The sequence below is a fragment of the Schistocerca nitens genome, chromosome 8 (genome assembly GCF_023898315.1).
Source record: "Schistocerca nitens isolate TAMUIC-IGC-003100 chromosome 8, iqSchNite1.1, whole genome shotgun sequence".
In the NCBI taxonomy this organism is placed as follows: domain Eukaryota; kingdom Metazoa; phylum Arthropoda; class Insecta; order Orthoptera; family Acrididae; genus Schistocerca; species Schistocerca nitens.
The window spans coordinates 601,755,258-601,771,017 of record NC_064621.1 but is presented as its reverse complement, the minus strand read 5'-3'; the positions used below and the strand labels follow the sequence as shown (position 1 = coordinate 601,771,017).

General features: G+C 43.6%; 1 protein-coding gene across 2 annotated transcripts in view; it reads left to right on the top strand.

Annotated features, from left to right (window-relative positions):
• Positions 1-13,889, top strand: part of LOC126198637 (box C/D snoRNA protein 1) — a 78,321-nt gene extending 64,432 nt beyond the window's left edge. For both annotated transcript variants that reach the window (XM_049935098.1, XM_049935100.1), the window contains one exon: positions 13,475-13,889. In XM_049935098.1, the coding sequence (XP_049791055.1) occupies positions 13,475-13,701 (227 nt within the window). In that variant the 3' untranslated portion in view covers positions 13,702-13,889. The remainder of the gene's footprint in view (positions 1-13,474) is intronic.
• Positions 13,890-15,760: the final 1,871 nt, after the last annotated feature.

Sequence of the window (15,760 nt, the reverse complement as noted above, 5' to 3'; positions counted from 1 at the left end):
TCCTGGGCCAGATCGGATCCACGGTCAGATGATTAAACATCTCTCATCTGACTACAAGCGATATCTTCTCGTCATCTTCAATCGGATGTGGTGCAATGGCGTCTTTCCATCACAATGGCGGGAGAGCACCATCATTCCGGTGCTCAAACCCGGTAAAAACCTGCTTGATGTGGATAGCTATCAGCCTCACCAACGTTCTTTGTAAGCTGCTGGAACGAATGGTATATCGGCGGTTGGGTTGGGTCCTGGAGTCACGTGGTTGCTGGCTCCATGTCAGGGCGAACAGCCTTTTACAGATGGCAACACCTGATTGCCGTCTTTTTTGACTTACGTGAAGCGTACAACTTGGCGACATCATATCCTTGTCACATTTTATGAGTGGGGTCTCTGGGGACACTTACGATTTTTATCCACAACTTCCTGTCGCTCTGTACGTTCTGTGTCCAAGTTGGTGACTCCCATAGTTCCATCCATATCCAGGAGAATGGAGTCCTGCAGGGCTCTGTATGGAGTGTCTCTCTATTTTTAGTGGCCATTAATGGTCTTGCAGCAGCTGTCGGGCCCTCCATCTCACCTTCTCTGTATGCAGATGACTTCTGCATTTTCTACTGCTGCTGCAGTACTGTTGTTGCTGAGCAGCGCCTCCAGGGAGCCATCCATAAGGCACAGTCGTGGGCTCTAGCCCACGGCTTCCAGTTTTCAGCCGCAAAGTCGTGTGTCATGCATTTTCTGTCACCGTCGTACCGTTCATCCAGAACCCGCACTTAAATGACGATGCACTCATTGTAGTGGAGACATATCAGTTCCTAGGATTGGTTTGTGACGCTCAATTGACTTGGCTCCCTAATCTTAGTCAGCTTAAGCAGAAGTTCTGGAAGCACCTCAATGCCCTCCGTTGCCTGAGCAGCACCAATTGGGGTGCAGATCGCTGTACGCTGCTGCAGCTCTACAGAGCCCTTGTCCAATACCAAATTGACTATGGGAGTGTGGTTTATGGTTTGGCAGCACCTTCAGCATTGCATTTACTCGACCCTGTGCACCACTGTGGGGTTCCATTAGCGACAGGAGCTTTTGGGACGAGTCCGATGACCAGCATACTGGTGGAGGCTAGTGTCCCTCCACTGCAGATCAGCCGTGCGCAACTGCTCACCAGTTACGTAGCACACATTCATAGTTCCCCTGAGCATCCGAATTACCATCTCCTTTTCCTGCCCGCGCAGTCCATCTCCCCCATCGGCAGCCCAGACTGGCGCTAACAATTGCGGTTCGCATGCGGTCCCTTTTGTCCGAACTGGAGTCCTTCGCTTTACCACCTGTACTTGTGGTCCATTCACGTATGCCTCCATGATGTATGCCTAGGCTGCAGCTTCGTCTGAATCTTTTGCATGGTCCTAAGGACTCCATTAACCCCGCCGCTCGCCGCTGTCACTTCCTCTCGATTCTTGACGTGTTCCGGGGCTCTGAAGCAGTTTACACTAATAGCTCAATGGCTGATGGTCACGTAGGCTTCGCATATGTTCATGGAGGACATATTTAGCAGCTCTCCTTGCCAGTTGGCTGCAGTGTTTTCACTGCAGAGCTGGCGGCCATATAGCGTGCTCTTCAGTACATCCGCTCATGCCCTGGCGAGTCATTTCTCCTGTGTACTGACTCATTGAGCAGCCTACAAGCTATCGACCAGTGCTACCCTCGCCACCCTCTGGTAGCGTCCATTCAGGAGTCCGTCTATGCCCTGGAAAGGTCCTGCCATTCCGTGATGTTGGTGTGGACCGCAGGACACGTCAGAATCCCCGGCTGGCCAAACAGGCGACACGGAAACCACTTCTGGAGATAGGCATCGCTGTAACTGACCTGCGTTCTGTCTTGCACAGCAGGGTTTTCCTTCTTTGGGAGACGGAATGGCATAACAGCACGCACAATAAACTGTGTGTCATTAAGGAGACTGTGAATGTGTGGAAGTCTTCCATGCAGGCCTCTCGCATGGAATCAGTTGTCTTCTGCTGGCTCCGCATTGGCCATACGTGGCTAACGCACGGTTACCTGCTCCATCGCGAGGACCCCCTTCAGTGTCGCCGTTGCTCCCAAATGACAGTCGTCCACCTCTTGCTGGACTGCCCACTTTTAGCCGCTCTGCAAACAGACTTCTAACTTTCCCAGCACCCTGCCTTCGGTGTTTTAACGTTTTATCTGTGAGAGTGGCTTTTATACTTCTATGTAGGTTTTAGTGCATGTCCTCTGTCCCTCTGTGGTCCTCCACGCTAGTGCTTTTAGGGTGGAGGTTTTAATGTGTTGCAGAGTGGCTGGCTTTCCCTTTTTATTCTCGTGGTTGGCCAGTCACTGTAATCTGCTTTCATGTTTTACTCTCGTCTGTGTCTAGTGTCTCTCTGTTGTTTTCTTGTCCTCTTTTGTTCCTTTTAGTGTTCGTTGTCTTCCCTTCATTCTTGTGGCTTTTCCTTTCTTTCCGTTTTGTGTTATATGTTTCATCCATTTTATTCTCACACTTGTTTTATTAGTAACATGGGACCGATGACCTCGCAGTTTGGTCCCTTCTCCTGCCTTTAAATCAACCAACCAACCTTTGCTTTGGTTTTCTGCATTTTTTTATTTTATTTTATATTTTTATTATTATTATTATTATTTTTATTTATTTATTTATTTTTTTTTTTCATTGAATGAGTTTTCCGGCAAGCTGCTCCCTCCTATCTTTTTATACCTGTGATAGTAATCTAGAAACTGTAGATTAGTGCAGTGCTTTTGTAACAAATTGAGAAATTTGTCTTGGAGGACCTTTTGATACCTGCAGTTATCCATCAGTGTTCCTTAATTGCTGCTATAGGAATGGCTGCTTTTGAAAATATCTCCTCTAAAATTAATATAAACAGTGCACAGAATTTGGAGGACTTAACATCTACATTGTTTCCCATATACATTTCGTCCTAGAAATGATTTGACAATGCTCTAGAAAAACTATGTATGTTATGTCCAAGAAGATCCTTTTGTAGGCAGTAGTTTTGTGGATTTTACCAAGCCTGTCTGTAGCATTATTATCTGACAATAATTTTCAGAAAGCCCAAGATACCTTAAAAATATTTTACAATTTTCCCTGTTGTCTGTAAGTATAGGTCTTAGGCTGACACTGAATTTTTAATAAATTGGTTCTAGTGTTTACCATTTTTACCACGTCAAAAGTGTTCAATATATTTAGGAAGTTATTACTGATTTCACCCTCAACACTTGTGGTATTATTTATGTCCCCACATATCATGATGATGTGGGGAGTGAGACTCTTTCCAAGACTTCAGCTAATGTGTCAAAGGAAGTGTCCACATTGCCAGTAGCGGAACACGCACACAGAATGATTGACTTCTTACGGATGTTTGTTAGTTCTGTGGCTGCCTATTCAAAACGCTCATTTACAGTAATTGTGATCAGATCTTTTCTAGCTTTAATATGTGTGCCACATCTGATATAAGTACATGATTACCCATCCTTTAAGGTAGTTCTATAGTAGCTACTTGCACATTCATATAATGAGAGCACTACATGCTGCAGTTTGTCATCTCTATACCAGTACTCCATAATGCCTGTCACCTTACTATCCAGACACTGTAATTTAACTTTGAGCTGTTCTTAAGGGACTGTGCACTTTGATGAAAAATAGATAACTCGGAGCAAATTTTCATGGTGTTTGTGTACTCTGATGTGGAACAAAGCTTCTCTGCATATAAACACATTCAAGAGGATGTAGGTTTAGGATCGCCATAATTTCTGCTTGACAAACTGGGACATTTCTCTTAAACTGACTAAAAATGGGTGTAATTTTGGAAGCAGAAATCGGGACAAACAGGGACACTTCTCTTAAACTTAAAAAAAGTGAAAGGTGGAAGCAAATTTCCTCTTTCATTTGGGAGATGCAAATTCAGCAGCGTTACCACACAATACTACTACTTAAGGGCCTGAGTCAGCTGTCATATTTCTCTGAAGTCTGATATCCAGAACAAACTGCTGCCCCGAAAATATTCTTTGGGGCACCAATTTCTTTAATCTGAAACCAGAACTGTCCTGGAAAACCAGGACATCTGGCAGCCCTATACAGGGTGTTACAAAAAGGTACGGCCAAACTTTCAGGAAACATTCCACACACACAAAGAAAGAAAATATGTTATGTGGACATGTGTCCGGAAATGCTTAATTACCATATTAGAGGTAATTTTAGTTTCGTTCTTCCACCTACGCTCAATGGAGCACGTTATCATGACTTCATACGAGATACTCTACCTGTGCTGCTAGAACATGTGCCTTTACAAGTACGACACAACGTGTGGTTCATGCACGATGGAGCTCCTGCACATTTCAGTCGAAGTGTTCGTACGCTTCTCAACAACAGATTCGGTGACTGATGGACTGGTAGAGGCGGACCAATTCCATGGCCTCCACGCTCTCCTGACCTTAACCCATTTATGGGGGCATTTGAAAGCTCTTGTCTACGCAACCCCGGTACCAAATGTAGAGACTCTTCGTGCTCGTATTGTGGACGGCTGTGATACAATACGCCATTCTCCAGGGCTGCATCAGCGCATCAGGGATTCCATGCAATGGAGGGTGGATGCATGTATCCTCGCGAACAGAGGACATTTTGAACATTTCCTGTAACAAAGTGTGTGAAGTCACGCTGGTACGTTCTGTTGCTGTGTGTTTCCATTCCATGATTAATGTGATTTAAAGAGAGGTAATAAAATGAGCTCTAACATGGAAAGTAAGCGTTACCGGACACATGTCCATATAACATATTTTCTTTCTTTGTGTGTGAGGAATGTTTCCTGAAAGTTTGGCCGTACCTTTTTGTAACACCCTGTATAAGTTGCAGTAGTTATGCAGAGATGAAGATACCTGCACAGGATAGACAAGTGTGGAGAACAGAATCTAAGCAGTCTTCGGACTAAAGACAACTACTACTCTGAATTTATAACAAAACGTGACAAAGCAAAGCGGCAGTTAAATTCTGTTATGCCACTGGCAGATCTGCTGCTGATGCAGGGCTTATGGGAAACTATCTGATTAATGAAACAATTGAAAATCAAAGCTGGAATAATGAAAATAATAAGAATGGTTAGATTGCTTCTCACCATATAGTGGAGATGATTCACAGACAGGCACAAAACTGCTAAAAAAAATTAGCTTTCAGCCAAAAGGCCTTCTTCTAAAGTAACTCTCATACATGACCTCTGAGTCTGGCCTCGGTGGCCAGGGCCAGAAACATTAGTTTGTGTGTGTGTGTGTGTGTGTGTTTTAATAAGGCTTTGTGGCTGAAAGCTCACTTGTTTAACAACCCTTTTGTTGTTTCTGTCTGCAACTTAACACCTCCTCAATATGGTGATTAGCAGTCTATTCTTTTCATAATACTCTCTGATTAATAGCATTTTTATGGAATGAATGTATCATTGTGCAGCAAAATGCATGGTTTCAAATTTTATGGTAGGTTTAAGTGGCGTGCTGCTTTGGGACACAAACCCAAAACCTTGCCTTTTGCCAACTGAGCATTCACACATAACTCATTACCATCAGTACACCTCTCCAACTACCGAGCGAGGTGGCGCAGTGGTTAGACACTGGACTCGCATTCGGGAGGACGACGGTTCAATCCCGCGTCCGGCCATCCTGATTTAGGTTTTCCGTGATTTCCCTAAATCACTCCAGGCAAATGCCGGGATGGTTCCTCTGAAAGGGCGCGGCCGACTTCCTTCCCCATCCTTCCCTAATCCGATGAGACCGATGACCACGCTGTCTGGTCTCCTTCCGCAAAACCAACCAACCAACCAACCAACCAACCTACCTCTCCAACTTTCCAAACTTCTCAGCAGCTCTCTTGCACACCTCGCTAGACTAGTACTCCAGAAAGAAAATATTTCAGCGACAGGGTGAAAGGTAAAAAATTAACGCAGTGAATCAGTCAGAATGAAAGTAATTATGATTTGCTTTTCAGTAATTGTCTTCTCCTTTCTGAATTTTCAAAAACCAACAACCATGTAATATTTATCAAAGTTGAACGTCTTCATGTTTCTTTAGTACATTCATCTGATTACTGCAGCTTTATTTTCCATTTTTAACTAGTTTAAAGAAAAAGGCACTCTCTTTATTTAGTGAATTAATTATCTTCTGTCATTGCGTGCTACAAATAGATTACAAAATTTTCAAATAATGATGAACTTTTATTGCATGAGTACAGGTATTGAGATCAAATACAGAGGAATGGCTATACTCTGAATACCGGCTTTACGTAAATTCATATTTTTATTTACATTGCTTTTCACATATATGGGATGAAGTACTTGGAGATCCTCCCTGGCACTCCATATATAATTCATCGCTCCATGCAGTACCTTCTGTGATGTAGGGATGTCTGCTGTCAAACTCCATCCACTGCACACTTCCCAAGAAGTACCTTGAACAAATAATAAAAATATGAAACTATATTTGAATATAATAGAGGGAAACATTCCACGTAGGAAAAATATATCTAAAAACAAAGATGATGTGACTTACCAAATGAAAGTGCTGGCAGGTCGACAGACACACAAACATACACACAAAATTCAAGCTTTCGCAACAAACTGTTGCCTCATCAGGAAAGAGGGAAGGAGAGGGAAAGACGAAAGGATGTGGGTTTTAAGGGAGAGGGTAAGGAGTCATACACGGGGTTCGGGCTTTCGCGGCAAACTGTTGCCTCATCGGGGGGGAGGGGGAGGGGAGAGGGGATGTGGGTTTTGGGTTTTGGGGAGGGGGTGGGGAGTCGTTCCAGTCCCGGGAGCGGGGGGACATGCCTTGGGGGGAGAAAAGGAAAGGATGTGTGTGTGTGTGTGTGTGTGTGTGTGTGTGTGTGTGTGTGTGTGTGTGTGTGTGTGTGCGCGCGCGCGAGTGCATACCTGTCCTTCCCTAAGGTAAGTCTTTCCGCTCCCGGGATTGGAATGACTCCTTACCCTCTCCCTTAAAACCCACATCCTTTCGTCTTTCCCTCTCCTTCCCTCTTTCCTGATGAGGCAACAGTTTGTTGCGAAAGCTTGAATTTTGTGTGTATGTTTGTGTTTGTGTGTCTGTCGACCTGCCAGCACTTTCATTTGGTAAGTCACATCATCTTTGTTTTTAGATAAACTATATTTGAAAATATTTATGATATCATCTAGAAACAAATAACATCTTTTGGGACTACTTTGGTCCAGTTTAATTACTACAACTGTAACAAAACTAATTTTACATACACTTGTTCATTTATAGACAACCAGGATACAGAAAATTTCCTGAATTTAATGTAGCCAAATTTTGCACCTCCACAAGGGCAAAGCTTGCTTTAGGAATGAATATTTCACTCTGCAGCAGTGTATGTACTGCTCTGAAACTCCCAGAGAGATTCAAACTGTGTTGCCTGACTAAGAACATTTAATATCCTTAATTTTGAGAGTAGTAGTCCAGCTATCTATACCGGCCATCTTCTGTGGAGTAGAGAAGTGTTGTGAAAAAGGATCAAGAGGTCAAGAGCTTTGACTGCAAGATTGCAAGCAAAGTTCTCACACTAGCACACAGTTTTAAACTATCAGAAATTTTATGTTCTACTTGTTAATATTAAACGAATACGAAGAATAAATAATAATTTGATACTTAACTTCAAGTGGCAAAATGTATAGTACCACAAAAACACACAAAAGTAAAAGGGAATGTTATTTATCTTTCATAACTGTTAGTTTTTCTTTGTTCGGGAGGGGAGAGGATATATCTGCAAAAAATTTAAGAATATAATTGAATGCTAGTTACGCAGTTCCTGTAACATACCATCACTTTCAGAATTAAAAAGAAGTAGTGGTGGTGGTGGTGGTGGGTATGTGTATGGAGGCAGGTAGCAAACTATATTGTGAAGGGAATGAGCTGTACCTTTATGTTGAGAAACTATTGCAACATTTTCTGTGAGCTGCTGTTGAATATTTAGATTAAGTAGAATAGGTTAGGATATCTCCTACTGTTTGGCAGTATAAAATTAATTCTTTATAGTAGCTCTGTGTAGACTAAACTGTTTCTTCAGTAGCACATTACTTCCTAGAAGACAATGGAAAATCCAGGATGGAATCTAACAATATTATTTATATATTCTTATTTCCTATAAGAATAATTCTGTTCACAGCTAGTGGATATTATGTACTGTATTCATCCAGCAATTAAAACATTTTTACTAACTACAGTATAATGCTTTAGGTGGTTTTCATGAACTCAATTCAATGTTACACTATGTAGCCTGTCAAACTATCGTAACTGTTGGGTAATGCACATCTGGTGTGGGTAACATTATTTCAAAATTATTTTGTATAAATGCATTGTATATTGTAATATCTTTGGGGAGGAGGCAGGTGTGTTATCTTTGGCTGATCACATTTTTACGTAACAGACAACAGTGGTTGCAAAACAGTTTAGGTAGTTCTACAATAATTTCCACAATCAGGTCTGCAGTCATTCACCTTTTCTGCAAATATTGATATCTTTACAATGATGACAAATGACAGTCTTTAAAGATATGAAACAAATACTAACAAAGAGATAGAGGGGCTGGCCAATACTTACCTCAGCTCAGTATAGCCGATAGATACACAAAACATAACAGAAAATTTACATTCCTAGCTTTCGGAACTTTGTTCCTTCATCAGGGAGGAGAGAGGGGAAAAAAGGGAAGAAGGGAAAGTTGATTTAGTTACTCACAACCCAGGTTATGAAGCAACAGGGAAAGGTAAACAGGGAGGGTAGTAAGGATGGAGGCATGGTCGTCAGAGGGAATCCAAAGATATTCTACTGTAAGTACTGTGCCAGCTTCAAACCAAAGAGGATGCATACAGAAGTAAAGAGGTATATAGTATAAAGATAAACACAACTATCTAGGAAGAAAAGATGTGTGAATGGCTAAAGAGGAGAGGGAGAAAGGAGAAGACTGAAGAGTAAATGGGAGTGAGGTTGGTTAATGTAGGTTCAGTCCAGGGGGATAGCGGGATGAAAGGATGTGTTGGAGTTCAAGTTCCCATCTCCGCAGTTCTGAGGGACTGGTGTTGGGTGGGAGAAGCCAAATGGCACGTACAGTGTAGCAGGTTCCTAGATCCCTAGAATTATGCTGGAGGGCATGGTCTGCTACTGGGCATTGGACATCTCCTAGGCAGACAGTTCGTCTGTGCCCGTTCATGCGCTCAGCCAGTTTAGTTGTCGTCATACCGATGTAAAAGGCTGTGCAGTGCAGGCATGTCAGCTGATAAATGACATGTGTTGTTTCACATGTGGCCCTGCCTTGAATTGTGTATGTTTACCAGTAGCGGGGCTGGAGTAGGTAGTTGTGTGTGTGTGTGTGGGGGGGGGGGGGGGGGGGATGCATGGGGGCAGGTTTTGCAGCGGGGTCGGATACAGGGGTAGGAACCACTGGGTAGAGAGGGTGGTCTGGGAATATTGTAGGGTTTGACAAGGATGTTACGGAGGTTATGGGGTGACGAAAGGCAACTCTGGGTGGTGTGGGGAGAATATTGTCAAGGGATGATCTCATTTCAGGGCTTGACTTGAGAAAGTCATATCCCTGGCGGAATAATTTGTTGATGTATTCAAGGCCAGGATAATATTGGGTGACAAGGGGGATGCTTCTGTGTGGTCTGGGGGTAGGAACATACACTCCTGGAAATTGAAATAAGAACACCGTGAATTCATTGTCCCAGGAAGGGGAAACTTTATTGACACATTCCTGGGGTCAGATACATCACATGATCACACTGACAGAACCACAGGCACATAGACACAGGCAACAGAGCATGCACAATGTCGGCACTAGTACAGTGTATATCCACCTTTCGCAGCAATGCAGGCTGCTATTCTCCCATGGAGACGATCGTAGAGATGCTGGATGTAGTCCTGTGGAACGGCTTGCCATGCCATTTCCACCTGGCGCCTCAGTTGGACCAGCGTTCGTGCTGGACGTGCAGACCGCGTGAGACGACGCTTCATCCAATCCCAAACATGCTCAATGGGGGACAGATCCGGAGATCTTGCTGGCCAGGGTAGTTGACTTACACCTTCTAGAGCACGTTGGGTGGCACGGGATACATGCGGACGTGCATTGTCCTGTTGGAACAGCAAGTTCCCTTGCCGGTCTAGGAATGGTAGAACGATGGGTTCGATGATGGTTTGGATGTACCGTGCACTATTCAGTGTCCCCTCGACGATCACCAGTGGTGTACGGCCAGTGTAGGAGATCGCTCCCCACACCATGATGCCGGGTGTTGGCCCTGTGTGCCTCGGTCGTATGCAGTCATGATTGTGGCGCTCACCTGCACGGCGCCAAACACGCATACGACCATCATTGGCACCAAGGCAGAAGCGACTCTCATCGCTGAAGACGACACGTCTCCATTCGTCCCTCCATTCATGCCTGTCGCGACACCACTGGAGGCGGGCTGCACGATGTTGGGGCGTGAGCGGACGACGGCCTAACGGTGTGCGGGACCGTAGCCCAGCTTCATGGAGACGGTTGCGAATGGTCCTTGCCGATACCCCAGGAGCAACAGTGTCCCTAATTTGCTGGGAAGTGGCGGTGCGGTCCCCTACGGCACTGCGTAGGATCCTACGGTCTTGGCGTGCATCCGTGCGTCGCTGCGGTCCGGTCCCAGGTCGACGGGCACATGCACCTTCCGCCGACCACTGGCGACAACATCGATGTACTGTGGAGACCTCATGCCAGACATGTTGAGCAATTCGGCGGTACGTCCACCCGGCCTCCCGCATGCCCACTATACGCCCTCGCTCAAAGTCCGTCAACTGCACATACGGTTCACGTCCACGCTGTCGCGGCATGCTACCAGTGTTAAAGACTGCGATGGAGCTCCGTATGCCACGGCAAACTGGCTGACACTGACGGCGGCGGTGCACAAATGCTGCGCAGCTAGCGCCATTCGACGGCCAACACCGCGGTTCCTGGTGTGTCCGCTGTGCCGTGCGTGTGATCATTGCTTGTACAGCCCTCTCGCAGTGTCCGGAGCAAGTATGGTGGGTCTGACACACCGGTGTCAATGTGTTCTTTTTTCCATTTCCAGGAGTGTAGTTGTTGGACGGGGAGGAATGTATTGCTCAGGAGATCTGTTTGTGGACGAGGTATGCAGGATAGTTGCGGGAGAGGAAAGCACTGGTCAGGTTATTGGTGTAATTGTTGAGGGATACACAGTTTTAATATGCCAGGAAGTTTCATATCAGTGAATGATGATTCTGGCCACCTTTGACAACCCACTTTACACTTTTGATTGTGTCTTCGGTGGTTGTTATTCAGCAGATGATGTAGTGCTGATAGTTATTCACACCAAGGCCCACAAATCAATTTTCTCTTGAAGTTGTTCTCACTTTTATGATTTACTGTGGATCGACTTTCAGGTTTGAAAAATAGTGTTTGAAGGACCCTCGTGCTGGTGATGGGATCTTCACAAATGATTCATAAAATCTCTTTTTAGCATTATTCCAGACTGACTTTCAGTGAGACCACAAATATTATGAACAAACTGGGAAACGACTTAGTGCCACCCTCCTCTCTACCTTGTCCCTTGTCCTCCTTGCTCGCACCCAAAACAGATTGACCTAGATTTGTTTTTGGGAGCACAGCAGTTCAAACTACCACCCAACTCTCCAGATTTAGGTTCCTTTTGTTTGCCGGTACTTAAATCACTTGAGATAAATGCCTGGACAGTTCCATCGAAAGAGAGACTGTCAATTTCCTTCCCTAATCTAAGCTTGAGTTCTGTTTCGATTTACCTCATTGTTAATGGAATGTTGGCTCATTCTCTTCCTTCCTTTTCTTTCACCTGCTCCATCTCACACATTCCCTAACCCTGTCTAGCTGCAGAACCAAGTTAAAGTAGCGATGTGGAAGTGTTTTCTGCACACATTTTGTAGCCTGTCTGTGTGTCAGCTACATGGTGAGTGGTTACCTTTCTTTCTTTCCTTTGTACAGCACATAACTTGTTAGTTACAGGTTGAGATTTTCAGTCTGCTCATTTTTATTCTTACTCACTGCAATGCATAAACATGTACAAATAGTGCTACACCCAATACATAATGTGTCCGCTTCAAGCCCCTGTTACTGATAGGATGTTACACATACACTGAGGAGATGAAAGTCATAGGATAATGATATTTACATATACAGATGGGCGGTAGTATCGCGTACACGAGGTATAAAAGAGCAGTGCGTTGGGTAGCTGGCATTTGTACTCAGGTGATTCATCTGATAAGGTTTCCAAAAGTGATTATGGCCATATGACCGGAATTAAGACTTTGAATTCAGAATGGTAGTTAGAGCTAGAGGCACAAGACACTCCATTTTGGAAATCATTAGGGTATTCAATATTCCAAGAGCCACAGTGTCAAGAGTGTGCCGATAATACCGAATTTCAGGCATTATCTCTCACCATGGACAATGCAGCGGCCTTCACTTAACGATCGAGAGCAGCGGCATTTGCATAGAGTTGTCAATGCTAACACACAGGCAACACTGCATGAAATAACCACAGAATGTATCTGTTAGGACAGTGCAGTGAAATTTGGTGTTAATGGGCTATGACATCAGACTACCGACTTGAGTCGGTGAGCACATCATCACCTGCAGTATCTCACCTGGACTCGTGACCATAGTGGTTGAATCCTTGGCAACTGGAAAACTATGGCCTGGTCAGATGAGTCTTGATTTCAGTTGGTAAGAGCTGATGATAGGATTCGAGTGTGGTGCAGACCCCACAGAACCATGGACCCAAGTTTTCAGCTAGACGGTGTGCAAGGTAGTGGTGGCTCCATAATGGTGTGGGCTGTTTTTACGTGGAATGGAAATGATTATGTTCAACTATCTGGAGACCATTTGCTGCTGTTCATGGACTTCATGTTCCCAAACAATGACATCATGTAACCGGGTCACAATTGTTCTCGATTGGTTGGAAGAACATTCTGGACATTTTGAGCAAATGATTTGGTCACCCAAAGCACCTGACATGAATCCCATTAAACATTTATAGGACACAATTGAGAGGTCAGTTTGTGCACAAAATCCTGCACCAGTAGCAACACTTTTTCAATTGTGGCTTTCTATAGAGGCAGCAGGGCTCACTATTTCTGCGGGGGACTTCCAAAGGCTTGTTGAGTCCATGCAACATAGTTGTTGCAGTTCGACAGGCAAAAAGGAGGTCCAACACAATATTAGGAGGTATCCCATAACTTTTGTCTCATCAGTGTATAATGATGTGCAAATTTATTATGTCTGTTCTTAATTTGAATGTTGTCGTCCTTCCGTTCTGAAATGCAGCTAATATTGTGAGGCAAAATGTCATCTTCATGAATTATTTAAACTACTTTTGAACTATAGGTTCTGTACATTTAAGATAAAAGTAAGAGTTAATTATTTGTTATTCATTTTGTTTTCCCTTCTTTGTAGAGCAAGAAAGCGAGATAGAAGCTGAAGATGACCCGTACGATACCAGTGGGAAAAAAGCTTTCTTGACCATAAGGAAGAGGCATGCAGAATTACGAAATAAGAATAAAAGCCTGTTACTTTCTTATTCTGATCAATCATCATCTGAAAATGAGAGTGAAGAACCAATAGAGAAGAAATCTCATTATGATAAGCCAGTTATTCGACATTGTACAGAAAATTGTAGGTGAAATTATTCTTTTTGAAGCAATTACCAAAATTAAAAATGGAGTAAATACAGATATCAGTGGATTGTGCCCCAGTGAAGATACGATATAATTAATGTTATTCATTGCTCGGTATGAAATATGTTTGTTATCTGTATGTCTTTTGTGTAGTTTTTCCTTGTATTAATAAGTTTTTATTTTTGATAATTCAAGCATGTAAATAAATATTTCATATTACAACTTGATAATTCACTTAATGCAAACTACCAAGTCTGCCTTGAAGAAGCTGTACTAGCAGTCACATGTGATTATCTGTAGTCCTGGTCATTTTACATAAGCACATTTCACATATTTGTTTCTGTTAAGATAGTGAACTGTCAAAAGATAATCATCCCTATTGCATGCTGCATCCTCCGCTCTCCTCTTAAGAAGTTAATGAAGTCTACACTCTTAAAATCAGCAGGCTAAATACACTGTTTTTAGTACCACAGTCCAAAGAAGTTTTAATGAGACGCTGTAAGCAGACAGGTAACATCTAATTATTTATCCCCCCTCAATAACTTTACATAGCTTGTAAAATTAACTAAAATAACGCAGAAATAATCTTGTCAAATAGTTCGACACATTTCTGGGAAAGTCTTTTTAGTGTGTTTTTGAAAAGTGATTTGCAGTAAGTAATGTAGTGCTCATCTATTAATTGCTGTAATGTAGTCTTTTGATAGTGTGTGAAGAAAAAAGAATCTGCAATGAAATTGGATTGGTAAAAAAAAATGTTCATAAGCAGCAGCATGAGAAGATGCATATAAAGGTTAAAGAAATGTGCAAGAGTCTGGCAGAAGGGTTGAAGGGGGAAATAAGAGGGATGAAAGCAAAGGGATGTTTCCAGAATGTGATTTTCACTATGCAGCGGAGTGTGCGCTGATATGAAACTTCCTGGCAGATTAAAACTGTATGCCGGACCGAGACTTGAACTTGGGACCTATGCCTTTCGCGGGCAAGTGCTCTTCCGCCTGCAAAAGGCATAGGTCCCAAGTCCGATTCTCGGTCCAGCACACTGTTTTAATCTGCCAGGAAGTTTCAAAGAAAAGGGATGTTGAGGTGTCGGAAATGGGGAGAGTTTGGAAAAGTCGTCCAGAACCCGGTGTCGGGGAGACTTACCGGATGGAATGAGAAGTCAACACTGATGGTTGGGGGCTACATTCTCAATTGAGTACTCTATAGAAATCCCCCCCCCCCCCCCATGAACCATGGACCTTGCCGTTGGTGGGGAGGCTTGCATGCCTCAGCGATACAGATGGCCGTACCGTAGGTGCAACCACAATGGAGGGGTATCTGTTGAGAGGCCAGACAAACGTGGTTCCTGAAGAGGGGCAGCAGCCTTTTCAGTAGTTCCAGGGGCAACAGTCTGGATGATTGACTGATCTGGCCTTGTAACATTAACCAAAACAGCCTTGCTGTGCTGGTACTGTGAACGGCTGAAAGCAAGGGGAAACTACAGCCGTAATTTTTCCCGAGGACATGCAGCTTTACTGTATGATTAAATGATGATGGCGTCCTCTTGGATAAAATATTCCAGAGGTAAAATAGTCCCCCATTCGGATCTCCGGGCGGGGACTACACAAGAGGACGTCATTATCAGGAGAAAGAAAACTGGCGTTCTACGGATCGGAGCATGGAATGTCAGATCCCTTAATCGGGCAGGTAGGTTAGAAAATTTAAAAAGGGAAATGGATAGGTTAAAGTTAGATATAGTGGGAATTAGTGAAGTTCGGTGGCAGGAGGAACAAGACTTTTGGTCAGGTGATTACAGGGTTATAAATACAAAATCAAATAGGGGTAATGCAGGAGTGGGTTTAATAATGAATAAAAAAATAGGAGTGTGTGTTAGCTACTACAAACAGCATAGTGAACGCATTATTGTGGCCAAGATAGACCAAAGCCCATGCCTACAACAGTAGTACAAGTTTATATGCCAACTAGCTCTGCAGATGATGAAGAAATAGATGAAATGTATGACGAGATAAAAGAAATTATTGAGGTAGTGAAGGGATACGAAAATTTAATAGTCATGGGTGACTGGAAT